Source organism: Nematolebias whitei, chromosome 16 (genome assembly GCF_014905685.2).
Source record: "Nematolebias whitei isolate Nwh7 chromosome 16, NemWhi1, whole genome shotgun sequence".
Classification (NCBI taxonomy): Eukaryota; Metazoa; Chordata; class Actinopteri; order Cyprinodontiformes; family Rivulidae; genus Nematolebias; species Nematolebias whitei.
In genome coordinates, this window is record NC_056513.1 from 2,754,973 (window position 1) to 2,782,480 (window position 27,508).

The following is a 27,508-nucleotide window of genomic DNA, read 5'->3' on the forward strand; positions in this document are numbered from 1 at the left end:
TACTGCATCTGGAACAACGTGCACACACTTAATACTGCATCTGGAACAACGTGCACACACTTAAATACATTTATGTAGATTCGAGAGCGGTTTTTCTTTCAGCCTACAAAGAGCGGATGTTAACAAATTCAAACTTTACAGGTATGTCAGAAGCACAAAAGAGCAGACTCAACTTTCGGCAAAAGAAAAACACCTTTTGTTGGAATTGAAGCGCGCAGATAACCAGTGCACAAATAAGACTTTTGCTGAATAAAATGCATTTTATTCATATTTTTTGTCATTATGTTAATATTGATGCTTGTGCTAAACGTGTACGTGGCATTACTTTAGCTGCAGTAGAAGGAAACTTGTTGAATTGTGTTCATTGCTGAAGTATTTTAATTAATTCTCTCCGTGAGTCTGTGACGCAGCGCCTCTTTCACCACGTTTCTGTAAATTATTGACAGTTTCTACGGCCGTGACATTAATTATAATGATGTATTAAAAAAGGTGGATGAATTCAGGCAGGCCTAGTTTAAAAGGCACGGCCTGCAAATGATAACTTGAAATGGACAAAAGCATTGATAATTTTTCTTTCTCCTAAAAAATAAATAAATAAAACTAATGAAAGCTAGTCAATGATTTTTAATGTTGGTTGAACAGAAGTGTAAAAAACACAAAAATAATCTTGACAAAAAGAAAGACGTACCCTAGTTGCACATTAGGAGGCGATCGCTTTCTGTACCAAATAACCAAAGCGTGCGCGACACAAACGTAGCTCTAAGCTAACCGACCTCCGCCCCGCGCACGTATTACAGATGTAGCACGCCCCTTCTTTTCATCCCCACCCCCCCAAGCTGGATCAAAGTTATCCAGATCACAAGGTTTACATTTGCACATGTATGGTGGTAGGTCGCCATCTTGGATTTTGACGTAGCAATTTCAAAGGAAAACTTACGCGTTGATCCAACACACACCAATGGAAGTTAGTACCTCAGCTATTTTCCAAGGAGTCATGCTTACAACACGCATGGACAGACATAGGGAGGGAGGGTGTGTCCATTTCCCTCCATTCACTTGGCAACAGGGGACATTAAAAAGAAGCCGAGTGGTTTTCGTGCTGGTTGTGGATCTGAGGATCCGCTCTCTGCAGACACATTTAAGGGAGCGTGGGGTTTTGTTGACTAGGAGGCTTATGATGGCGTCTTGTGAAGGATTATTCAGAAACAGCTTCAGGTCCGTTAATGAGGGACATTTTGTCTCTGTACCACCAGAGTGATTATTTGATCCGTTTTAAATCAAGACTCGTCATCAGTAAGTTTTGAATTAGACCAGGTGTAATACATTTTATATTTGTTTGTTTATAGACAGAATGGCTTTGGTTGTTTGAGTGTTATAGTCATACATAAAAGTTCAGATGTAAAACCTTAGAACTTGAAGTTGTTTTTGTCCCCGCCCCCATTGTCAACATGACAACATTTATATGGACAAAACCAATACCAACCTCTAGTAAGACTTCATCTCTAGTTCTGACTGGGGCTGGTTGGCTGAAACCTTCGTCATCATCATCCAACACCAGAGCACATGGAGAAGACGATGATGAAGAAGAGGAAGAGGAGGAAGAACTGTCACTGAGGAGAAAAGGAGACTGTCAGTTTTCTTTTGTTCGGTTTTTTCTTGAAGTTTCTGACAATGGCAGGGAGGGGGTGTCAGACAGGGGTGGGTGGTAGTGTGTGACGTGTGTGGGGGTGGGGGGTGTTACGAGTTCTTTTTTCATTTCATCATTTTGGCTGCTCCTTTCTTTTTTTTAGGGATAGCTACATTGAACTCACATTGATGCCCTTCCTGATGCCACCACAGCCCTCTGTGTGGAGCAGAGGGCTTCCATCTGGGGGAACAGATAAGGGAGGGGGTGGGTCCTATAAGGGTCTTACTTGAAGGCCCAGAGTGTTGCGAATGAGGGTGGAGAAAGATGTTGGTGCTTTACCTTTCCCACCCAAATTTTGATGCAACGGTCAGGGGATTCGAACCTGCGCACATGAGCTACACTACGGATCGGGTTCCGTAACAGAATGGAGAACAACACATCATGTCAAGGGGCCTCCCTCCCATTTTTCTTAAAGAGACGCACTGCTCGCTCCCTCACTATCCATCCTTCGGTTCAAACGGTCTCATACCGCCACCCGGTGGTCAAAAAAAGGTACTGCACACAAGTTAACCAACATTTCTTCTTAAATTTGACAATAATTAGTAATTATTGTCAAATTTCAAACAATATTATCGTTTATCACAATAATTTCTGAGACAATGAATCGCCCAGCAGTTTGTTGTCGTGACAGGCCTGGCCACAACGTTGTCGTGCCCGTCGAGGCAGCAACCTCCGAACCCGGTGGTGGACGCCAACAACAACCAGCAAATACCTCTCTGAATCTTCTGAATCCTCTTCCTCAGCGTCATGAATCTTCCAAACGCTGCTCACTGCTGCCGTCTTACAAACGTCGCCCGTTTCTTCTTCACGTGTTTCTCTGCTTGCTGCCGTTGCACCGTCGGGAGTGGCAACGCAACTTTCCAGATGTGTCTCACGAACATTTTCCACGGTCAGTGTTCCTGATGTTTCTTGTTTGTCTTCAGTTTTTCCATCACACGAGTCTGTGTCTTCTAAAGCTTCGCCTGTGGTCACGTTGAGATTTTCTAACTGCGTTGCCATGGTGACGTCCATCTTCTCTTCCTGTTCTTTAAACGTAGGTGACGTCTGCCCATCCTCCTCTGGGCTTTGGTCCATCTGAAAATTAATTTGGTATTTAAAAGTTCACAATCAGATAAAGTCACTCTTTGTAAATGCATTCTAGACGAAAGCATATTTTCTACAGCTTCGAGGCGATTTGTAAAACTAAGTTGGAATGTTATTTAATATGGGTCAAGAAAACAACTTTACCACGTGGTTTAAACAAACAAACAAACTGCACCCGACGATGAACTAACCAGAAACAAATAGCGAAACAAAATGACCTCACAGTGAGATTTTAACTTCACGTTTATCTACATTAAATGCAGTGAGCCTATTAAGAAATATAAAAATACCGTCGATCCCATAGAAAGATAGAAGTACAAGAAAGCTAAGCGACTTTTGGAAACGCTCTACAAACACGCCAACATCCTGAGCTACGTTGGCTAACATCATGCTAACGCTGTTCGGCTGACAGCGGTTAACTCAGAGCGAATCTTTCAAACAGGGAAGAGTCCAGAAAGTTACCCCCAAAAGTGTCAGACACGAGGATAAATCTTAAAACGTCCACCGTAAGATCTGCACCTGTTTGTTTGAAGAGCGATTAAACCCGCGTTGCTGAAAAATGCAAACGCAAATCGGCTTCCGTAGTTCACAAAACTTCCTTCCCTTAGTCGCCTCCAAAATAAAAGCTTCAAAACTATTGGCGAACACATGAAAACGTCATGAGGAGGGAAAAACAATGTGAAAATGTTATTTTTGTGAGGATTCTAATCCCTGAGCAGCATTCTGAAAGTCCTATAAAAAGTTATTTCATTAAGGAACTACAAACATTTACAGAATGAAAATGTAGGACAAGCATAAGTTATGTGAACTACGGAAGCCGATTTGTGTTAGCAGTTACAGCCAGAGTCTGCACAGGGATTTTACACAACACATGACCAGATATTAACTGAATACCACAGTTGCTCTGGATTCAAGCCATACGCCAATAAATTCAGCTCAGATTTATTTATTTATTTATTATGTTGTTGGTTAACCTTTGACCCTTTGGCAAGAGAAATCGTCCACCATTAAAAGAGACGGAGGCCTGTCCAATTGTCACCTTCTTGCTAGTATCATTCATTCATTCAACCTTTATTTATACAGGCTAATCTCATTCAGCTACGAGGACTCAAGTGGCCAGCAGGCCATTAACGATCGGTCGTTAGGCTGATGGTCCTCCTTTATCATGTAAACAGCTAGTTCTGGATGGCAACAGCAAATTGGTTGATCCACTATGCTAGGTGCTATTTATTATGCTGAGGGAGCTCTTCTGGGAGGACTCCAAGGTGTTCCCAGTCCAAAAAAGAGACACAGTCTCTCCAGCGTGTCCTGGGTCTTCCCCAGGGTCTCCTCCCAGTTGGACATGCCCGAAGCACGTCTCTAGGGAGGCGCCCAGTGGGCATCCTTACCAGAGTTCATGACCAGAGGTGAGGGGAGGAATGTAGACCTACCGGTAAAACAGAGAGCTTTGCCTTACAGCTCAGCTCCCTCTTCACCACAACGGACCGGTACAGAGTCCGCAATACTGCAGATGCTGCACCAATCCGTCGTTCAATCTCACGCTCCATTCTTCCCTCACTTGTGAACAAAACCCAGAGATACTTGAACTCCTCCACTTGAGGCAGAACCTCACCCTCAACCTGAAGAGAACAATCCACCCTTTTCTGGTTGAGGACCATGGCCTCAGATTTGGAGGTGCTGGTTCTCATCCCAGCCGCTTCACACTCTGCTGTGAACCGCTCCAGTGAGAGCTGAAGATCACGGCACAATGACGCCAACAGGACCACATCATCTGCAAAGAGTAGAGATGGAATCCTGAGGCCACCGAACCGGACTCCCTCCACCCCCTGGCTGCACCGAGAAGTTCTGTCCATGAAAGTTATGAACAGAATCTGTGACAACGGGGAGCCCTGGGGGAGTCCAACTCCCACCCTGAAGGGGTCCGACTTACTGCCAGCAATGCGACCCAAACTCTCGCATCGTTTGTATAGGGACTGAACAGCACGTAACAACGGGCCTCCAATCCCATACTCACGGAGCACCCCCACAGTGTACCTCAAGGAACACAGTCAAATGTCTTCTCCATGTTCACACAACACATGTAGATTGGATGGGCAAACTCCCATGACCCCTCAAGGACCCTAGTGAGGGTAAAGAGCTGATCCAGTGTTCCACATCCAGGATGGAACTCACATTGTTCCCCCTGGATCTGAGGTTCAACCAATGATCAGACTCGCTTCTCAAGTACCCCTGAATGGACCTTACCTGGGAGGCTAACGAGAGCGATGCCCCTATAATTGGAGCACACCCTCTTTTTGAAGAGGGGAACCACCACCCCAGTCTGCCAGTCCAGTGGCACAGCCCCCGATGTCCACGCAACGTTGCAAAGTCGTGTCAGCCAAGACAACCCCACAACATCCAGAGCCTTAAAGAAATCAGGGTGAATTTCATCCACTCCCAGAGCCCTGCCTCCTCGGAGCTTTCAGTTCAGTTTATTTATACAGCGCCAAGTCACAACAGAAGTCATCTCAGGGACTGAGCAGAAACATTCATATATAAAATAATAATTGAACATTATTTATCTGAGGAGCAGCTTTGAGTTTAACTCTATCACAGAACTCTCATCTTGAGCAAGCATGAAGGAGACAGTGGAAAGGAAAAACTCCCTCATGAGGAAGAAACCTTTAGCAGAACCAGGATCAGGACAAGAGGACCATCTGCTTCGACCGGCTGGTTTGAGAGGAATAGATACACAATGGCAGGTCAAGAATCACATGTTAAGATAGAAATAGTATCAAATGAAAACTATTAAATTTTAACAATTCATTTAAGGAAATGAGGTCAATTTGTCCTCTAGTAAGTCTATAGCAGCATAACAAGCCAACCCTAACTATAGGATTTATCAAAAAGGAGAGTCTTAATCCCAGTCTTCAAACTGGACAATGTGTCAGCCTCATGGACAGAAACTGGAAGTTGGTTCCACAAGAGAGGAGCCTGAGAACTGAAAGATCTTCCTCCCATTCTGCTGCTGGAAACTCTAGGAACCGCGAGATAACCTGCAGTCTGAGAGCGAAGTGCTCTGTTAGGAAAATATGGATCAACAAGATCTCAAATATGGAACTAGGTAGTTGAGAGCTTTGTAGGTGTAAGATTTTGCATTCAGTTCTGGACTTGACAGGAACTGAATTGAAGAAGTGAGTTTAGTGCTCAGACTCACGAAATCTTTTGGATAAAAGACGAAACGTTTCAACAATTTATTTTTATTTTTCAAGTCCGTCCAGAGGACCTGACTTAACTTTGTTAAATTTTTCTGCCAGTGTTATTATTGAGCATGCATCAGGATTTTCTGACATCTAATTCTTAGAAAAAATATGCAAGATAAAGTCATTTGCTGTTTATTCTACAAACATTTCTATAAATATATTTGTTTTCTCATAACTATGCCAAACCCTGAGCATACGTCAGGACAAGGCACATTGTCTCATTGGATCGTTGTTACGTCAGTCATTACATCTCTGTATTCTGATTGGTCAGTTTGTTTGCTCCGCCTCTATAGCGCGAGCTGTCACATATTCTACTTCCTGGTGTGATTGTTGGGAAGAGCGCAATTCTGCACCTAAAATGGCTTATTTTCAAGCAAGAGTTGGTTCGTTTAGGAATGTTTTTGTGAAAGGATAAGCGACGCGTTGCAGTAAGAGCAAGCGGAGAGCGGGTGCTAGCTGTCACGAGCACTCTCGTGACGCTACGCAGCTCTTGCTCTCTGAACGTTAGCTTGCCCCCACTGTGCTAGCTGGTTAGCTCAAATAGTAAATATTAGCCGCTCTGGCAGGCTTGCTCGTTTTAGATTGTCAAAATGGCTACCATGGAGAAACTCATGAAGGCCTTCGAGTCTCTGAAGTCATTTCAGCAGCAGCAGGGGCCACCGACAGCCGAGGAGCTTGTTCAAAAACAGTAAGTCCAGCAGCTATTAGCCGTTAGCTTAGCTCCGCCAGTAGCGACGTTAGTGCGTCTCAGGAAAACTCATAAACACCTCGGGATAAACAAAGTCGAGCTTTTATTCTCAACCATAGAGGTATTTCTGCTTTGAAGTTGATGTTGGCAGACTGGGCTGTGCACTGAACGCTCCCAGACCAATGGAAGGGCCAGGTGGATCAACTAAGCTTCTGCCCTCTTAATTAAACGTGTGAAGTGTTTAAACTATATATTTTAATCTTCTCTGTAATGTTTATTTATGATGCAGCAGAAGCCAGGCTCATTCATTGCAGTGATGTAATGGCACCATTAAAGCCATCTCTTGTGTTTTCACAACAATACTAAAAATATAAATAAGTCGATTTAACTATACACACCTCATACTGCTTAATTTGATAACTGATAATATGCAGATTTATTTTTACTTTCTGGTAACTTGAAACACGTTACAAAGGACAAATACTTAGAAATGCAGAGAGAATAACCTTCACATCAATGTGAAGAAGACAAAGGAGATGATCGTGGACTTCAGAAGGAACAAAAACACCTACACCCCCCTGAACATAAGAGGATCTGCGGTGGAAGTGGTCTCCAGCTACAAGTACTTGGGTGTACACATGAATGACAACCTCAGCTGGAGCAACAACACCACCAGCCTGATCAAGAAAGCTCATCAGAGACTCTACTTCCTCAGACGGCTGAGGCGAGCTGGTCTGGGAAGCTCAGTCCTCACCTCCTTCTACAGGTGTGCAGTGGAGAGCATCCTGTGCTCGAGCATCAATGTGTGGCATGGAGGCTGCACAGCTGCAGAAAGAAAAGCTTTGCAGAGAGTGGTGAAGGCTGCACAGAAATCTGTTGGAATCAGTCTCCCCACCATCACAGACATCTACACCTCCAGATGCAGGAAGAGGGCCACCTGCATCATGAAGGACCCCACCCACCCAGCACACACACTTTTTGCCCCACTCCCCTCAGGAAGGAGGTTAAGGAGCATTAAGTGTAGAACCACTAGACTGAGGAACAGCTTCTACCCTGAGGCTGTTAGACTCATGAATCTCTAACTAGAATAATCACTGTGAAAAACCATATCATGTTGCTGCTGATCTGTTTCATGTTGCTGCTGATCTGTTTCATGTTGCTGCTGATCTGTTTCATGTTGCTGCTGATCTGTTTCATGTTGATGTGTTCATGCGTGCACATCTGCTCACAGACTCATGTTCATGTTTGTGCTGATGTTCAATGTTTTATGTTATGAGTGCTTAGTGTATATTTAGTTGATGTTTTTCTTAGTTCATATCTTAGATGTTATTACTGTTTTTCTTATACATTTTATTGTTGGATGTAACTGGGACCCTGTGAACATAATTTCACTCCACCACATGTACCACATGAGGTGCGAATGACAATAAAGAAACTCTGACTCTGACTCTGACTCTGACTGACTCAGAAATACTTTTTAAAGTTCTACCTTTCATTTGTTTTTCTTTCCTGATTTGTTCTTTTTTAATTGACTTCTTTCTATTAAGTTTAAAAAAGTATATATGCATTGTGTTGTTGGTTTACAATAAATAAATAAAAAAAACGATAGATCTGTGTTGAAAAATGACGGTTTCTGTTGGCACGTTTGATTTCCTGAAAGTTCCTTATTTTCTCTGCTTGTCGCTCACGTTCCCATCGTCTGATGTTTCCACAGGAAAAAAGAGCAAGCTGCAACAAAGAAGGACCGGGTGACCCACTGCCTGACAATATGTGAAAACATCGTGGCTCAGTCTCTGAGGTAGGTCAAGCCAGATTTATTTATATAGCACGTTTACAACCAAACTCTGACCAAAGTGCTTAGGTTAAATATTTGTACAATTTTATGACGTTTGCCATCACTTAATTTGTAATGGTATCTTCTAAAAAGGCTTTGTGATTGATTACTTATTTGTACATTCTTAAGTTAATATTTAGCATGTATCATTTCAAAGTGAAAATATGTGCCTTATCGGTATCACAACAGTTTGTTTTTACCTGTAATTTAATAATTTAATACTGTTTTGATTGTCGATGCATAGAAAAGGGGATCGGTAGAAACACCTTCAGCCTTTGTCATTATTATCAAAGTGTGTATTTTAAGAGCACGAGGGATGAAAAGAACTACTTTTAAAGTCAAGTAATGCATTTTATTTTCTGAAGAGCCCATTTCCAAATTCTATTTACTTATCTTGTGCGACATTAGCTTTCTCAGTAACTAAAGGTGATGCCAACGGATGAATAACTACCATTCACTCAAAATGGACCAGTTTACACCAGTGATTACAGTTTTTGACATGAAGTACAGGAAACTTAGATTTTCTTGTGCAGAACAGAAACCCAGAGCTCGTCTGTGAAGTTCAACTGTGGAAAAGCTTGAACTTAATGAGCGTAAATGCATTTTATCATGTTGGAGAAGAACAATTTCAGGTGAGACGATGAATAAATTGATTCAGTTCTCATCACTTGAAAGGATCAGATGAATAAAGTTAACAGGAGCTTTGGACTATTGAAGGTGAAACGGTTCAGAAAACAGTGTTTTCAGAATTATTTGGACACGTCCGTCATGTTAACCTTTGTTCTAATGGTCCTGGACACAGAACATCTCCAGAGTTTCAGAAGCTGCTTGGGATTGCCATGGAGATGTTCCTTCTCTGCAGCGATGACAGTGAATCAGATGTCCGGATGGTTGCCGATGAGTGTCTGAACAAAATCATCAAAGTGAGTCACAACTCACCTTTTCATTGTCACCTTTAGTTTTTGTCTGGATTTTATTTATTTACACATGTTGAAGTTATTCTATTAGTCAACATCAGACTTGTTCCATCAACACTTGGATCTACAAACAGAACCGTCAGCAGTGGTAAGCCAGACAGCAGACGGACGGTGGAGACACTTTGAACTGAATGACAGACTTTTTGCTGAAATTACGTTTCACACGACCGTTTTCTGATAAATGTTTTCTGTTTGTTAATTCAATTAATACTGATTTATAATTAATTCAAACTAAAACAACTAAACTCAAACAGAAAAAAATTGTTTTTCAGATCAAACAGCAATTAACAAATTTTGATTGATATTCTTGGCACTTTGTTACAAACAGTAACAGTTGATCACAATATTCTATGACAGAGATGTTGGGATTACAAGAACAGCTCTAAATGGTTTCAATCATATCTATCTGATAGATTCCAGTTTGTAAATGTAAATAATGAACCTTCTTCATACACCAAAGTTAGTCATGGAGTTCCTCAGGGCTCAGTGCTTGGACCAATACTCTTTACCTTATACTATATGCTTCCATTAGGTAAAGTTATAAAACAGCATGGGATAAATTCTCATTGTTATGCTGATGATACACAGTTATATTTGTCCATGAAACCCAACCAATCCAATCAGCTACTTTGGACTACAAGCATTTCTTAAAGACATACAAACCTGGATGACCCTTAATTTTCTGTTTTTAAACTCAGACAAGACTGAGGTTTTGGTTTTTGGACCTGAGCATCTTAGGAATAAATTTTGCAGCCTTTCACCAACTCTAGATGGCATTCCAACATTTTTCAATCAGGTCATCTGGACAGTTTTTTTTTTTTTGCTGAAACATTTCACCTTCCATCCAGAAGGCTTCATCAGTCAAGGAATCGCACAACAAAACTGATTCTTCCTCCAGCAGCTTACTCCAAAGTGGAACAAACCAGTTCTGCTTGTGATAAGATGGTCTCTTTGGCACGCCCCCTCCTCCATTGCCGGCCCTCTTCCTTGTTGACAGTCGTGTCAAACTGGTTGAAAACAACAAAGTCCATGCTCAGTAATCCAGGTATACAATCCAACATTCTTCAGTCCGGTCATCTGGACAGTTTCTTTTTTTGTGCTGAAACGTTTCGTCTTCGATCCTGAAGGCTTCTTCAGGAAGGAAGAGGGCCGGCAATGGAGGAGGGGGCGTCCCAAAGAGACCATCTTATCACAAGCAGAACTGGTTTGTTCCACTTTGGAGTAAGCTGTTGGGGGAAGAATCAGTTTTGTTGTGTGTTTCCTTGACTGATGAAGCCTTCTGGATCCAAGGCGAAACGTTTCAGCACAAAAAAAGAAACTGTCCAGATGAGCTGACTGAAGAATGTTGGATTGTATACCTGGATTATTGAGCATGGACTTTGTTGTCTAGATGGCATTAATTTGGCCTCCTGGTGGATTCTTCCTCACGAGGGAGTTTTTCCTTTCCACTGTCGCCTTCATGCTTGCTCAGGATAAAAGTCTGCGATGAAGTTAAACTCAAAGCTGCTCCTCAGATAAATAATGTTGTTAACTTATTTTTAAAATATGAATGTGTCTGTTCAGTCCCTGAGACGACTTCTGTTGTGACTTGGTGCTAAATAAATAAACAGAATTGAATTGAACAGTATACTGCAAAAACACCTTTTTGCCATTTCCTGATCATCCACAGAATGTTCTTATGTTTAATTTTCTTCATTGAAAATGTCTAAAAGGAGCAATAAAGATGCAGATTCTGTTGTTTTGACTTTTCTCTTTAGGCGCTGATGGACTCGAACTTGCCTAGACTGCAGCTGGAGCTGTACAAAGAAATTAAAAAGGTAATCAAGATATTCAGCTTTCTTTCTGTGGTGCTCCATTTAAAAAATTTAAAAGCCTTTTTTTTTAATGTGAACAAAACATTGCTACCAATAAACATGACCAAGGTGTTAGATTTGATTTCATTCTTTAAATGTTGTACGCGTCAACAGAACGGTGCCTCGCGGAGTTTAAGGGCAGCTTTGTGGAGGTTTGCTGAGCTTGCTCATCTCATCCGACCCCAGAAATGCAGGTAAATGTTGAGGGTGAAGAAAAATCAATTCATTGTAAAAATACAACGTGCACAACATTCTGCGATTCACGCACTTGTCCAGTATCAACAAGGGAACTTTTTTCTTCCCAGGTTTTATTAGTGTTATCATAGCAACACGTACAAATAAACTCCCTAAAGTAAAATTAGCCTTTGCATATAAAACAAGTGGGTATGATTTCAACCGGAGTCCAGTTCAGACCAGTGGATTTTAGTCTTTGCACCTGAATCCCATCAACACAGAGTTTTTAACACTGTGAGGGTGAAGCCTTTTTTAAAACGTGAACAAAACATTGCTACCAATAAACATGAAATGCTCTTTCAGTCTGTGGATAAAAGCGTTCCAACCTTTTTAATTGTTCTTCCTCCCTCGTTCCCTGCTTGTGATTCAGACCTTATCTGGTCAACCTGCTGCCATGCCTCTCCAGAATCGCCAAGCGGCAGGAGGAAACGGTGCAGGAGACGCTGGCAGCAGCCGTGCCCAAAACGATGGCAGCCTTGGGACACTTTGCCAACGATGGCGAGGTCAAGGTACGCCGTCCTTCCCTTCTGTTCCTGCTTTTCTGTGGGATCTGCCATTTTTGAGGACAAAGTGCAGTCGTAAGCGCAGCCTGAAGGCTCGTTTCATTATCGCCTCGTCATGTTTTAGGTGCTGCTGAAGTCGTTTGTTGCCAACTTGAAGTCCAGCTCCCCCACCATCCGGCGCACAGCTGCCAGCTCGGCCGTCAGCGTGTGCCAGCACTCCAGACGCACAAGCTACTTCTACACCTGGCTCCTTAACGTGCTGTTGGGTAGGTCACAGAAAGAACCCGATCTCACAGTCCAGCGACTTTCCTTGTTTCTTTACTGAACCTCAAAGTAAAACCTACTTCAAGTCATTTCAACAGGAATGTGATGTTCAGGTAGCGACACAAAAGCAAACGTAACGAACCGCAGTCTGTTTATCTCCAGGCCTGCTGGTTCCAGTGGACGATGAACGCCCCAGCCACCTGATTCTGGGGGTGCTGTTAACTCTTCGCTACCTGATCCCTCTGCTGCAGCACCAGGTCAACACCACCAGCCTCAAGGGAAGCTTCGGAGTCATGAGGAAGGAGGCTGACGTGCAGCCAACGCCTGAACAGCTGCTTCAGGTGAGGGCTGAACGTGCATCTGATTATTTTAGTGTTTTGACTTTTTGTTGAATGATTGTGTGCGTGTTCGAAGGTTTACGAGCTGACCCTGAACTACACACAGCACTGGGATCACAATGTGGTCACAGCTGCTCTGGAGCTCCTGCAGCAGATGTTCAGGACCCCTCCACCCGAGCTCCTGCACATGCTCATCACAGCCGGCAGCATCCCACACGCCACCGTGTTTCGTCAGGACGCGGAGAGCCGCGCACGTTCAGGCAGCATCCTCGAGCTCATCGGTAATCTCACGAATCAATTAGGACAGATGGTTTCAAAGCTCGTCGTCCCTCTGCTGCTTCGTGATGAAGACTTTGAAATGTTTCTGTACTCCAATGAATCTGTTTTTGTTGGCTTTGAACTTATTCACGCCCACTAATCTAATTAAACTGCTGAGTCTTCTCTGATCTCTGGTCAGTTTTCATCATCTTGCTCTTTAACTCGTTCTTTTTGTACATAACGATCTTCATTTCCTGCGAGTCTTCTTTAGCTTCTGCTGCTTTTCTCTCTCTCTCGCCTGATTCCACTTCCTGTTTTCCTGCGGTTTGCAGCGGGGGGAGGGACTTCCTGCAGTCCACTACTTCTCAGGAAACAGAGAGGTGACTTGTCCTTTACGTCCTGCTCACGTCGACACACTTGCACTTTAATTATTCCTGGGTTAGACCTTTAACTGTCACTGAATGGACTGTTTTCAGTTTTTAATGTTCTGAATAATGTGAACACTGTATTCTTGTGCTTATTTGAAAAATAATAGTCTCATCTAAGTTCTTATTCCTTTCTCTTTCTTAAACTTCTGGAAGTCATCAGTCAGGACTGACTGCCTCCTGCTTTCATTATTTGACAATACATTTGTAATTTCCAGGTAAGATGCTTTCTGGGGAAGAAGATGGGCTGGAAGACGACCCTGAGAGGACGGAGGCCACTGCTGGAGCCTTCACAGGTTAGATGCACCTACCAGGTGGCAGCTCGTTCTGCCTAGTGAAGCTAAAGCCTCTGCATGACGAGCGGAAACTTCTTCATCCTCTCCTCCAAGTGGACTTGTCTTCATAACTTGAGTATCACCCAAAGTAATTTAAAACGAGTCCAGCTTGGGCTGTACGTATGTAAAGGTGATTCACACAGACGCTAACGACCTCCTCCTGTGAGCCACGCCCTATTCTCACCCCGCAGTCCGCCCCAATCTGGTAGCTGGGATTAGGGCATTGTCTGCAAGGAAACTCGCATCAACGGTCGCTCACCCTTGTGCAGACTGCAGTTGTTGGATTTACTAGGTTACGTATATTTTTTAGATTTGTTTCAACAGAGCAGGCCTTAAAAACTGACTTCACATTGTCCGGCAGAAACCCACGTTCCCCGACACCGTCTGCAACGATCTTTCTGATTTCACATCGTAACTCCAGATGGCACACACAGCAAAGGATTTATATTTTAAATCTACTAGCCTAAGGTTTATGAGTGAGTGGCAAAGAATAGCCACTCTTGAAAAAAAGTTGAATCAAGTCTCAGCTGGAGTCTCTGAACAGTCTGGACAACTTTTCTGTAAAGCTCAGACCTGAGCAGCCGTTGTAGCTCAGTCTCTACCTTCATACCTGCTGAAGCTCGTAAGTCCAAGTGGTCACCGGTGCCCTGCTGCCTCCGTCATGCTCTCCTCACTCAGTTTGTGAGGTAGATTTACACATTCCCATATTCCTTTTATTTCTTGCAGATGGATTTAGCAGATCCTCGGGGGCTGTTCAGGACCTTGGAAGTCCTTTAGTACCCCTCCCCTGACTTGAACTTTTCAATAATCTTTTGCGTTCTGAGTTGATTTAAGACGGTCACTTTAAAGCTGTGAATATTCATGCACTTATTTGACATTACATATTTTATTAGGCTTACTCTCTAAAAAAATAATTTTGACAATCGAGATTGTTTTCAGTTTTGTTTTTGAAAAAGAACGGCGTTTATTATTGACCATGAGTCATTTATGGCAGCAATAAAAGCATAAAACACCCGAGGGGTGAACATGTTTTATACGCACCGTGCTTCTGTGTGTACGAGGCACAATCATGTGCATGTCACGTTAATGAAATGTGAAGATTGCACAGTTTGGTAGTAAAGCCTCATTGCTGCCTGCAGGAACGTTCAGTCCTGCAGGGTGGAAGCAGCAGCGCGTCACCCAAGAATTATTAAAGTGTTTTATTTGTCTTCAGCGAGCACAATGTTCTGACCGTGTCCTCGGTAATAATTAAAAAGTTCAAATACTAAAATTGTACTCGACGTCTCTGTGTTTGTGCAGATGGCTCCTCTGCCGCCCAGGTGGACATCATCACTGAGCAGCCACGCTCTTCCCAGCATGCACTGCAGCCGGGTGACTCTGTGGACCTCAGCACCTCCTCCGAGCAGGGCGGGGGAGGCTGGACGTCTGCATCAGGCACCCCTGAATCACCCAATGGCAACGAGGAGGAGATGCTCAGTCGGAGCTCCAGTGGGGCCAACGTGACCCCAGAGACGGCCGACTACACCACACCAGAAAACGCCACTCCAGAGGGAGGGCCCCTTGGAGAGGGAGGGACGCTGCTCGGACCCACTGACCTCTCGCTTCCACCCAGTGATTCCTCCCAGACCACCACAGAGGGACCAGACTCGGCTGTGACCCCGTCAGATGTAGCGGAACTGGTCAGTGTGACCGTTTGTTCTAACGTGACTGTTCTTCTGTATTTACAGGATGTTTGTGTGAAAGACAGAAGACGATGCTTCCATAGACAATAACAAATATATTTAATTAGTAATTCTGTAAGAGAAACATCCTGTTTTATAAACAATGCTTCATTTCTTTAAGTCAGAAGTTCTAGAGAAGACCACTTTGTCCCACACTCTGGTTTTAGGTCGTGGAGCTTAAAACCTAATTCACCTAAATTTACTTAAATTAATATTGAGCTGATGTTGCGCAGTAATAAAGTCAGACTTTACATCGGATCTTTGAAAAAATCAATCCTTGTTGAATTAGTTGGACTGGAAACAAAATTATGTTAACAATAAATCATCTGTATTCTTTAGTTCAGCTCCTCTTGTTAGGAAAAGTATAATCATACAAGCAATTGGAAATGTTTCTGCAAGACATTTTAAGAGTATATATATATATATATATATATACATACATACATGAGATCCTGCTCCTTTAAGTTTGATATGTGAGCATGTTAAAGACGAAATCTTTATTATTTTATCCCTCAAGTCAATTTTATTTATAAAGCACATTTAAAACAGCAGCTGCTGCCAAAGTGCTTAACAATAAAAATGAATGGGAGTAATTTAATGATAAAAAAAACTAATAATAAAACCTCAAATTAATTAAAAGCATCAAAAGAAAAACATAAAAACACAGAACAATGTAACAGTAAATCAGATCTCGGTGTGTTCAACATCTAAGAAAACAGGTGTTTTTAAGAAAGATTTAAAAACAGGAAGTGAAGGGGCCTGCCTAATGGTGGGGGGCAGATTGTTCCAGAATTTAGGGCCACGACTGAAAAAGCCCGATCTCCGCTGAGCTTCAACCAAAAGCAGCTGGTCAGATGATCTCAGGGCTCGAGAAGGAACATCTGGTTGAAGTAGGTCAAAGAGATACGAGGGTTCAAGGTCATTAATGCATTTAAAGGTCAACAGGAGAATTAAAAAATGAATTCTGACATGTACAGGGAGCCAGTGAAGGGAAGACAAAACTGGTGAAACATGTTCAAACCTACGGGTTCCTGTTAAAAGCAGAGCTGCAGCATTTTGGACTTTCTGGAGACCTGACTGACTCCAGCATGAAGCACGTTACAGTAGTTAAGTCGCGTCGTAATGAAGGCATGGACTAATTTTTCAAGGTCGGATCAGGTCAACACGGACTTAAGCTGAGCTACCTGCCATAACTGGAAGAAACTTTTCTGAAGAACATAATTAATCTGTTTATTAAACTTAAAGTCAGAGTCTAAAACCATCCTGAGATTTGTAACAGACTGCTTAAGATAAGACTGAAGAGAGTCCAGGTTTACAGGACCAGAGACAGCAGCAGACCTAGAGCTAAATACGATGACTTCAGTTTTAAAAAAGCATGAAGTCATCTAGACATTTAACAGAGGCTGAATGGAGAAATAACAATTTGGTTTTAAGGCAGATAAATCTGACAGTCATCAGCATAGCAGTGAACAGAAAGACCATGTTTCTTCAGGATAGACCCCAAAGGGAGCAGATGGGGTGAAAACAGTAGGGGTCCGAGAGCCAAAGTCACTTCACTGCAGAACCAGGTTTGGATTATTTGCCTCCCACAAACCTGTCCGATCTAACGTGTCATGGTTTTGCCCTCCCCCGCTTCACTCTCCCTCCTTTATCCTTGTTCTCACTTCGTCACAGTCGCGCTCTCCACTGCAGCAGCTGATCGAGCCGTCCCCACCCTCGCCAACTTCCACAGAGGGCCCCGATGCCTCAGACAGCGACTCATCCGTCTACACCGCTTCTTTTTCGTCGTCTTCTTTCTCTGCCTCCTCCTCTTCCTCCTTCTATGCCACCTCCTCTTCTAGCACTAGTGACCAGGTCAGCCTATTGGACGCTTTGAACAGAATGGGAGGTGCTTGCTTGTTCTGAACGACTTTCTTTATTCGTTCTCCTTCCGTTGGCTTGTTTGTCTCGACCCATGCACAGCTTTCTCAGGTTATGACGTTTCCCTCTTGTTGTCTTCGATGAACGATTGTGGCTTCTCCCTGATCATTGATCAAATTCTTCCCCAAATGCTTTTGAAGGACAGAAACAAGTAATTCTAAAATGTCACCCGACTGTGTTGTTTTTTAAAAGAAGCATGAAGGCGTGGTGTTAAGGTGGTGTCTCACTGGGCTGAGACGGTTGGACATGAGTTAGTGACTCATAACTAGGCCTGTCGCGATAAACAATAAATCAATTAATCGCATGAATGAAATTATCGACCTTATTTTCATTTATTGACTTTATCGTTTCTTCGTGTCTCTCTCTTTCTACTGAAGACACTGGATGACAAAAGACTCAACTCCGGTGCTCTTCACCGACCCCTTCCTTTCTCTTTTCTATTTAAAATCCATTTTACCGATCCAAAATCACGTTTTTGGATCGGTAAAAGCAGCTAAGCTGAGAAGCTAAGCTACGAGCTAAGCTAACAGGCCGACCTCGGGGAAAAACCTCCGTCTTGTCGAAGCTCCAAAATTCACGGTTGAAACTCGTGCCTTCGTGTAAAAAGTTGTTTTTCTCTGAAAAAAGAAGCTGAGAACTTGTTTACTGATTTTTTTTTTTAAATTAAAAGCTTTGTGTGAAAAATGCTTAAGAGCTCCAACCACACCGAGCGTCCGCCATTTTGAGAACTGAAGAGAGACAGCCCATGCCACGTCAAGGAGCCTCCCTCCCATTTCTCTAAAAGAGACACGCTGCTCGCTCCCTCACTATCCATCCTTCGGTTCAAACGGTCTTATACTGCCATCCAGTGGTCAAAAAAGATACTACACACAAAATAACAACAAACTTTTTAAATTTGACAATAATTACTAATTGTCAAATTTCAAACAATATTATCGTTTATCGCAATAATTTCTGAGACAATTAATCGCCCAGCAATTTTTTTTATCGTGCTAGACCTACTCATAACTGCAAGAAGAACCTAGTTGCTGTGTCGCTGAATTTACGAGGCTTGATGCACGTGATGAACAAGCCGTGTTTTGTTTGACTAGATTTATAAAACCTTTTTGTGTTCATGTGCTCTGCAGCGTTTCGTTTCCTACACTGTACCTGGTTCTGCTCTCTTTGTACCATCTTGGCTGCCCATGTTTATAATTTCCTTTAATAAAGTTGACTTTGAAATAAGAAGATTTGGAAAAAACAAATTGCAGACGCCCGTCAAAAGGTGGACGTATTACGTTTACATCCGTACCTCCGTCTCTCTGTCCTGCTCATAACTTCTAATCTGCTCAAGATAATCTGATGAAACTTCATCATCTTTTGCATCTTCACTGAGCAGAGTGATGCAAACACTTTTCATCACCCCCTGCTTCACGATCAAGGTCACAAATCAAGGTCAAACTTAAAACAAGGTCTTTGCTTGTCCAGAACAAAACTTCGGATCTCCTCAAGATAATTTGGCAAAACTTGATATATTAGCACCACCACTGGACGGTTTGTTTTTTATAATCCATGTTGTTTTTATACCTGGACGTGTTCTCTGTTAGACGAGAGCGGGACGTGTCAAAGTTCAGCTCGAGTGCTCTTGAGACGCGTTTGAGACATTTCCAAGGACTCGACTGCGAGAACTATTTTCGTGCCAACATGTTTTGAACATGTTAAACATTCAAGTGACAACCCTGAAGCGGCTCGCACCAAGAAAGAGGACCCTCTCGAACATTTCCAGACTTTTCCGAGTGACGTTGGATCGCCAGCTCGTCTCCAGCAGTTGCAGCCCAGTGAGACACGACCTTTTACTTGTTGTAGTTTAGATTCTCTCTTCCTCGAACACGCTGCAGACGACTTTAGTAACTTTGTTAAAACAAACCTACAAAATGAAGCAAAGTGTATTTAAATTCTTCAAGTAAACTTAGTTTTTGTTGCCAGAGCGAGACTCCTGTGACACGCAAGTCACATTTAATGCAGCTTAGAAATATTCCAACGGAAATTATTGTTCATCAGAAGTTTTAGGCGCAAAGTTTCTTTGTCTGTAAGGTGGGGACCACATTTGTGCAGAACTCCTTTGCTTCCTCCTGTGTTCTGCTGTAAATTGAGTTGATCCAAGCATGATTCAGCAAACCTTTAGATACCAGAATGTCTGATTTACATCTTCATCTGCTTCTTCTGCTGCTCTTTTAACTGTAGCAGATTCATCCACACTGTGTGGAACATGCTAATTATTGCATGCAGTTGCTTTTCAAACCAACAGAATCACATTTTTATCTCTTATGCAGTTATGAAGTCGAGCTTTATTCCCTCATGGAGACGTTTTTCTTGTGTGTGCACCTAAGGTCCTCGACGGCAGTGAAAGCCAGTACTCTGGGATGCAGATAGGAACACTACAGGATGAAGAAGATGAAGGAGCAGCACCTTCCTCTCAAGACAAACCCTCAGAGCCTTTCCTGCAGTCGGCACTCGGTGTGTTTATTTGCACAGCTTTAGACACGGTCTCTTAAAGATGTTAACGATGTAAAGATTTTTCCTCTCGTGTGCAGCTCTGAGCAAGCCTCATCTTTTCGACGGACGAGGCCACAACAGGCAGGGTTCAGACAGCAGCGTGGATCGCTTCATACCAAAGGATGAACCAGCTGAACCCGAACCTGACAGTAAGGTAAATTCATCCGAACAAATGTCCTGTTTTGGTTTATCACACACCGATGAGCTCTGGCCTGGGCAGATAAAAGCACGAGAGCATGTTAAAAAAGAATATTTCCTGTTTTTTGTCTTTGATATTGTGTGCTCCTAATTAGCATAATATCACTCAAGTTTTTTTTATTCTTTCTTTTTTTATTTACGTCTCCACAGCTGAATGCTGGTTGACCTGCCAGCAGCTACTGTTTGCAACTATAGTTGAACAAAAATTAAAATCAGTAAATGCTACTTGTTTCTGTTTAATTGCTGGGTGTGAGAACGTAAGAAAAGAGTTTGTTTTAGTTTTAGAACATGTGCATGCGCTTCACTTGCTCCTTTGTCTGGCGCCAGTAATCGTGTAGTATGAATGTCCTGATGATGCTCAATAATCCAGGTAGAAAAATCTAAGAACGTTAAGTCAGGTCCTCTAGACGGATTCAAAACAAAAAAATAAAAGGTGTTGAAACGTTTCGTCTTTAATCCAAAGGACTTCTTCAGTCTGAGGAGCTGCAATAAGCTCAGTCTTATAAATAGCACCTTCTCATAGTGGACCAACCAGTTTGTTGTTGACATCCAGAACTAGCTGTTCACATGATGGAGGACCATCAGCCTTACAATTGGTTTTGTGCCCTGATGGCCGCTTGCTATTCACACGGGGCTGAGTGATAACAATGGGGTTCCTCAGGGTTCAGTGCTTGGATCAGTACTCTTTATATGCTTCCATTAGGTACATTTATTAAACAGCATGGGATAAATTTTCATCGTTATGCTGATGATACACTGTGATATTCGTCCATGAAATCCAATGAATCCAATCAGCTACATGGACTACAAGCGTGACTTAAAGACATAAAAACACGGATGACCCTTTTTCATTTTTTTTCTTATTTATTTGAATTTGTCCAGAGGACCTGACTTCACTTTGTTAGATGGTATGAATGCATTTAATATGATTAAATACATGATCAAAAAATAGAAATTCCTGTATATTCTTTATGTTTCTGCCTTGTCTATTTGTCAGCCATCACGAATAAAGGGCCCGATTGGACACTACACAGACCAGGACTTGGAGCCATTAGTGCACTGTGTTCGGCTTCTTGCAGCTTCATTTCTTCTGACGGGGCAAAAAAATGGTGAGCAGCCAATAAACTGTGCGGTACTAATTGCTGTTTAAAATGTGACGTAAAAAAAAGAAGTATGAACTGGTTAAGGGTGCCTGCTTTTGATAATTATGTAAAAGCTTAATGCAAGAAGTCACAGCGTCGCTCTCAGGCCTTCACCTTGAGCAGAAAAATGACCTTTTCCTGTAACCTGGAACACCTTGCAACAGGAACTGAACCTGTCCACCCTCATTTCTTTAGGGGAATTTAAACATTTGATAAGGTCACTAGAAAAATCAAAGCAAATATGTTCTTGTTTTTAATATTTACCTTGTTTTATTGAATGAATGAATTAATGAATTTATCTGGCACTTTGATTTTATTATTTTTATTACTAGAGCCTGACCGATATGGATATTTTGCCTATCACCGATACCGATATTGGGCAGGCCAAGCTAATGCCGATAATCGATATAATGGCTGAAAATGTTTGAGCTTTGTCCTGTCCCAAGAATCTAAGAAACAGTGAGTTTGTTTATTTAGAGCAGCTGTTAGCAACCATGAAGCTAAGCTAATCAGATCCTCCCTACACCCAGACTGACTCTAGGTTTACACGTCTTCATCCTCCACTATTCACCATAAAGTTATCAAGTGTGTTACAAAAATATAAATTAAATAAACGCCCTTCATGTTCATTGTTTAAGCAGTCGTATGGTGCAGGTCTAATTATTATTGTCCGCAGGCTGCAGCGGTTTATTTTATTTTTTATTTCTTTGCAGAGAAGTAAAGAGTTCAGACAAACGATGCATTTCATTGAGGACGACAAAGATAACTTTACTAACACTGAAATATATTCACTTTTACTTTAAACTCATGGTTCTGGGTAAAAAGTTTTACAAGCAATAGCCTATGCTATGGTTAGCTTGCTAACTTGAGAGGCACGTAGCTAATGACAGGCAGGTTGGAGGATTGAAGATAATTTATTATTGTTGATTTATTTTTACAGATCAGTTGAAATAAACTTACCGTGCTCCGTTCAGCAAAATGTTCTACACAGGATGTGAAGTTGCTTCCTGCTGAAGTCGTCCGCATGCGCCCTCTGCTGGATACTTTGTACAATTACACCATTTGCAACTAAGGACACAGCTGGTTCAGCATTTTTGGGGAGAAAATTAAAAGCGTTTATACTGGCGCATAATGGGACCATTATCACGATACCGATAGGTCTCCAAATGCCTATATTGAGCTAAAGTATTGGTCCTATCGATATATCGGTCGGGCTCTGATTATTATGGGGTGCCTTAATTGATTTTATTGTTGAAATGATTTTATCTGTCTAAAACAGTGAAACTTACCTGTATAAATAAAGGTTAAATAAAAAGACAAAGCACTTTTTGTCTTCTTTGGAGCACGTTTTAGTTATTTGTGCTTTTTTTTTGTTTTTGTGTAATTTGTTTTTTGTTTATTTAGATCCGATCCCAGACAAAGAGGTGCGAGTGAGTGTGAAGGCCTTGGCGGTCAGCTGCATTGGAGCAGCAGCAGCTCTGCATCCTGAAGCCTTCTTCAACTCCCTCTACCTGGAGGCACCGAAAGGTGTTCCAGCAGAAGGTAGAGTAAATAACGCTGCCAAAACGTGTAAAAATATGCTGTAAGGAAACGATTTGTAAACACGACTAGGACTATTTTATCCATTAAATCTATGTTTTTTATCAGAAGGTGCTGTTGCTGATTAGAACTTTTTTCATGATTTGAAGTAATTGAGGGGAAAAGTGAGATTTTGTTGAGGTTGACAGGCTCCTAAATGATTTCAAGACGGGTTTAGTATATCTAAAGACTCCAGATTTGCAGTAATGCAAGCCTACATGTTTCTCTGACCTTGCTAATATGGAATCAGTTGAATAGTTCCACTGCTTTAATTAACTGGAGGGGAAATTAACACCCATCTTTTTTAACTTGTCACTTTGCAGCTTCTGCCACACAGCTTACTTAATGCATCATTTAAAGCCTCTGGTTTTAATCGGTGCTGTTTTCTTTTTCCTTTCTTTACGCAGAGAGACAATATATCAGCGATGTTCTCTGCCTCACTGATCACGGGGATCCGCAGATCCGGGGGGCCACGGCCATCCTCTGTGGAGCTATTGTACAAGCAGCGCTAACCAAAACGCGTTTCAACATACACACTTGGCTGGCCGGTGTGCAGAGTGCAACAGGTTAGCGTGGTGCTAATCTTGTTTCTGACATGCTGAAAATCTCTCTGTTTTTAAACGGTGCTTATCACAGGTGTCTCCTCTCCAGGTAACCCTCTGTCCCTGGTGGACTTGGTGCCTTTACTACAAAAAACTCTCAAAGATGATTCGTCCGTCACCTGCAAGATGGCTTGTTCTGCAGTCAGGGTAAGCAGGGTCTGTGTGATTGGTGGTTCTCTGTGGTCTGTGTGGTTGTTGATGTTGTGTGTGTGTTTCAGCACTGCATCATGACGCTGTGCAGCAGCACGCTGAGCGAGCTCGGCCTTCAGTTGGTGATCGACCTCTTTGCCCTCCGAGATTGTTCCTACTGGCTTGTTCGCACTGAGCTCTTGGAAACTTTGGCTGATTTAGATTTTAGGTAAAATCAGATTTTTCTTTGTATCTTAAGCGTCAAAACGATAAACGTAGCTTCAATGCCGTGCCGGTGCGTCTCACTCACGAAAACATACTGAACGTTTCTGCATCGTCTCGTCTTTTCAGATTAGTCAATTTCTTGGAGAGAAAAACTGACGCTTTACACAAAGGAGATCACCACTACACTGGAGTAAGTTCTCTCATAAGTTTTTCTGTGCACGGTGTGTTGTTTATTAGCCCAAATGTTAATTTGCTGACTGTGGTTTTGAATCGCATCACGTTCCTTCAGCAACTGCGGCTGCAGGACCGGGTTCTGAATGATGTGGTTATACATCTGCTGGGAGATGACGATCCAAGAGTACGACACGTGGCGGCGTCTGCTGTTAGCCGGTACACTTGCTTTTGTGTGTTTGTTGGCATGTCATAAGTAACATAGAAGTGAGATGACGGTGCCGCTGTTTTTATTGATACTCGAGTTTTTCTACAGGTGTGGTGTTCTTCATCTCTTGTCTCTTTGCTCTTCTATCTACCAGACTAGTTCCAAGATTGTTCTATGACTGTGATCAAGGCCAAGCGGATCCAGTGGTGGCAATAACCCGGGACCAGAGTTCAGTTTACCTTCAGCTGCTCATGCACGAGACACAACCCCCCTCCCAGTTCACAGTTAGCACCATCACAAGGTACTCTCAAAAGGGGCTTTTGCATCAACAGCATCTAGAACTGAAACAAGTTGGCTGAAGTGTGTTGCACTTCTCTGACAGTGTAGCTGCCGCACTGAGCAGACGGCCTCAAAAACAGGAAGTTTGATTCACGTATTTCCTCTAAATTTGTGGAAATCCCAAGAGTTTAAAAACAAACCAGCTGAACTTATTTCCCGTTAGCTGCAGCTGTTTAGTTCAGAGCTCCAAGTCTTTAAATCGCAGTGATGTAAACGGGAGCATATCTACAGGTTGATGTTTGCTTTTGCAGCTGCTTTGAAACCAAATACGGTTTTGATGTTTCACTCCATTTCATGTCCCAAACAGAAATTTTATGAAGTGCACTTTTTCTACAGGCACCAAAATAAATCGCCTAATGTTACATATTTCTAAATATTAGGTCTCTAACAAGGTTGAGTCAGATCCTCTGGAGAAGAAGAATCCGTCCAGAGGATCTGACTCGACCATGTTCGATTTATCCACCTGGATTATTGAGCAGCATCAGGACAAATATATTGTTTGTGTTTTGTTATGACGCGTAACCTATTTGATGGATCAGACGATAACTGCTCGTTCTTAAGAATCATTTCTTTGTGTCCTTACTCAATCCCGAGCTTGTCAGTTATGATTTAAGCAGCATAAAACGCTGAGTTTGTAACAATAATTATAGCTTAAGGTTTCACTAGCTGTGATATTACAGTTAAATGTAATATTTAACCATCAGAGTTGCTTAGCGCCGTAAGTCTCGGATCTGTGCAGTCTTAAACATCAGGGAGGGTGTGAGGGAAAGATTAAAACAAAAATGATGCCATATAAGGATTTCCTGTGAGTGAACTACATCTGTGCATGCCTTATGCCACACCTAAAAGCTTTTAAAGTCGAGTTAAAACGTTGTTTTGTGTTTTTCATAGTCATCAAATCTTTTCAAGCCTTAAATTATTTTTCTTATCTAGACAACATATTTAAACCAAAATCTTTGTTGAAAATTCCTAATTAAACTCTTCAGAGATTCTCAGAGCAGGTTTTTTTTTATAAATTCCCTCAACGCTCGTCTTTCAGGACGTACCGAGGCTACAACCTGTCGAGCTCTGTGTCTGACGTCACGTTGGAAAACAACTTGTCCAGAGTTGTAACTAAAGTCTCCCACGCTTTCACCTCCTCCACCTCTAAAGCACTAACTGTGAGTTCTCAACAAAAAGCTGTGCTTCAAGTTTTTTCCTTATGTTTGAAAAGCATATTTAGTTACTGTTTTGTCTTCTGCAGTTCGGCTGCTGTGAGGCCTTGTGCCTCCTGGCATCAAACTTTCCAGTTGGCACTTGGAGCACAGGCTGGCACTGTGGCTATGCTAGCTCTAGTAGCAACTTCTCTTCCCGTTCTAGTCTGAACCGCAGCAGAGGCAGAACCCTAAGGTTTGCGAACACTTACGGTTTACTTAATATGTAATTTATATTTTAAAATGTTTATTTAATATGCATTATTTAATGGCGTACCACAAGGCTCAGTCTTAGGACCCACACTCTTTACAAGCTACATAAGTAATGTAGGTCAGTACATTCCTGACACATGCTTGCATTTCTATGCCGACGATACAGCTGTTTATTGTTGAGCTAAATCAGTTGTTAAGGTTTGTGAACACTTCCTCACTTATACAGTTTATTTAAACGTCATAGTTTAGATTTAGGAAATTACTCTTCTTCCTTTTGCCTTTGATCGTCTGCTCTGCAGTTCGTCACAGACGAGCAACACTCCAGCCTCTTCAACCACCTCCTCATCTGCACCCGACTCCGAGCGACGCACTCTGACTGTAGGAACTGCCAACATGGTGCTCTCCTTACTCTCCTCCGCCTGGTTTCCTCTGGATCTCTCAGCTCATCAAGATGCACTTTTGCTTTCTGGCAACCTGCTTGCTGGTGTGTTATCCGAAGAACATGTTTCATAATTCTGTTGTAATTGCAACTACAACTACTTGTCTTGTTTGTAGCTGTTGCTCCTAAATGTTTGCGCAACCCCTGGGCTGGCGAGGACGAGGGCAGTGGTGGGACCATCAGTGGAGGTCCAAATAAAATGGAGGAACCCTGGCCAGCGCTGTCAGAACGCTCTTTGGTGGTCATGGTGGAGCAGCTGTTCTCCCATCTGCTGAAGGTTCTCAACATCTGTGCTCATGTGTTGGATGACGCAGCACCAGGACCAGCGATGAAGGTGACCTTGATGAAGAGATAATGCCATTTTTTGGTTGAAGCATGGATTTATGTTACTGTTGGCTCTGCCATGCATCCTCCACTCACTACAGCTTGTTTCAACACAATGTTTGTGGTTTAAGTTCAGTTTTTATGCTCCTGTCCTTGTTTTTTAGGCTGCTCTTCCCTCTCTCAGTAACACCCCCTCCCTCAGTCCTATCCGAAGGAAAGGCAAGGAGAAGGAGGCTGCTGAGCCCAACCCTTCCCCCATGAGCCCGAAGAAAAGCAACGAGGTCAACACAGGTACATCCATACCATGGCATGTACTTTGATGTGGGTACTGCTCATCTGTCCAACTAAATGATTAATTCATTTCAGTTTATATATATATATATATATACATATATTTATATATATATTTATATATATATATATATATATAAGTAATGTAAGATTTTGAATTCAGTTCTTAATAAGCTGTTTTTGTGTGAGCAGGCAGGCCAGCAGACGGTGCTGGGGGGTCAACAGCAGTTAGCAAATCTACCACCCTTGGCAACTTCTACCACTTGCCTCCCTATCTTAAGCTGTATGACGTGCTCAAAGCCACCCATGCTAACTACAAGGTAAGAGCATGTACCTGCAAGTTTTTGTTTTGTGAATGGCAGCTTGCAAGGGTTGTACAAATGACTATTTATTATTATTTAAGTCCTTTAAAGCATTTTGTATTATCTCTAAGGTGACGTTGGATCTCCACAGCAGTCAGGAGAAGTTTGGAAGTTTCCTGCGTGCTGCTCTAGATGTTCTGTCTCAGCTGCTGGAGTTAGCAACACTGCATGACATTGGGAAGGTGAAGATTATCATC

General features: G+C 42.4%; 1 protein-coding gene across 1 annotated transcript in view; it reads left to right on the top strand.

Moving 5' to 3' along the window:
• Window positions 1-6,602: 6,602 nt before the first annotated feature.
• htt (huntingtin) overlaps window positions 6,603-27,508 on the top strand; it is a gene marked incomplete at its 3' end in the record, with an annotated part of 41,028 nt that continues 20,122 nt past the window's right edge. Inside the window, 29 exon segments of the mRNA XM_037690668.1 lie at window positions 6,603-6,700; window positions 8,415-8,498; window positions 9,337-9,457; window positions 11,269-11,328; window positions 11,479-11,558; window positions 11,969-12,107; window positions 12,226-12,367; window positions 12,528-12,706; window positions 12,780-12,984; window positions 13,294-13,341; window positions 13,605-13,682; window positions 15,021-15,400; window positions 19,732-19,858; window positions 19,936-20,051; window positions 21,093-21,204; window positions 22,642-22,779; window positions 23,223-23,381; window positions 23,467-23,564; window positions 23,636-23,775; window positions 23,898-23,961; window positions 24,061-24,161; window positions 24,305-24,451; window positions 25,529-25,649; window positions 25,733-25,878; window positions 26,195-26,379; window positions 26,451-26,668; window positions 26,823-26,949; window positions 27,142-27,269; window positions 27,383-27,493. Coding sequence (XP_037546596.1) covers window positions 6,603-6,700; window positions 8,415-8,498; window positions 9,337-9,457; window positions 11,269-11,328; window positions 11,479-11,558; window positions 11,969-12,107; window positions 12,226-12,367; window positions 12,528-12,706; window positions 12,780-12,984; window positions 13,294-13,341; window positions 13,605-13,682; window positions 15,021-15,400; window positions 19,732-19,858; window positions 19,936-20,051; window positions 21,093-21,204; window positions 22,642-22,779; window positions 23,223-23,381; window positions 23,467-23,564; window positions 23,636-23,775; window positions 23,898-23,961; window positions 24,061-24,161; window positions 24,305-24,451; window positions 25,529-25,649; window positions 25,733-25,878; window positions 26,195-26,379; window positions 26,451-26,668; window positions 26,823-26,949; window positions 27,142-27,269; window positions 27,383-27,493 — 3,852 coding nt within the window.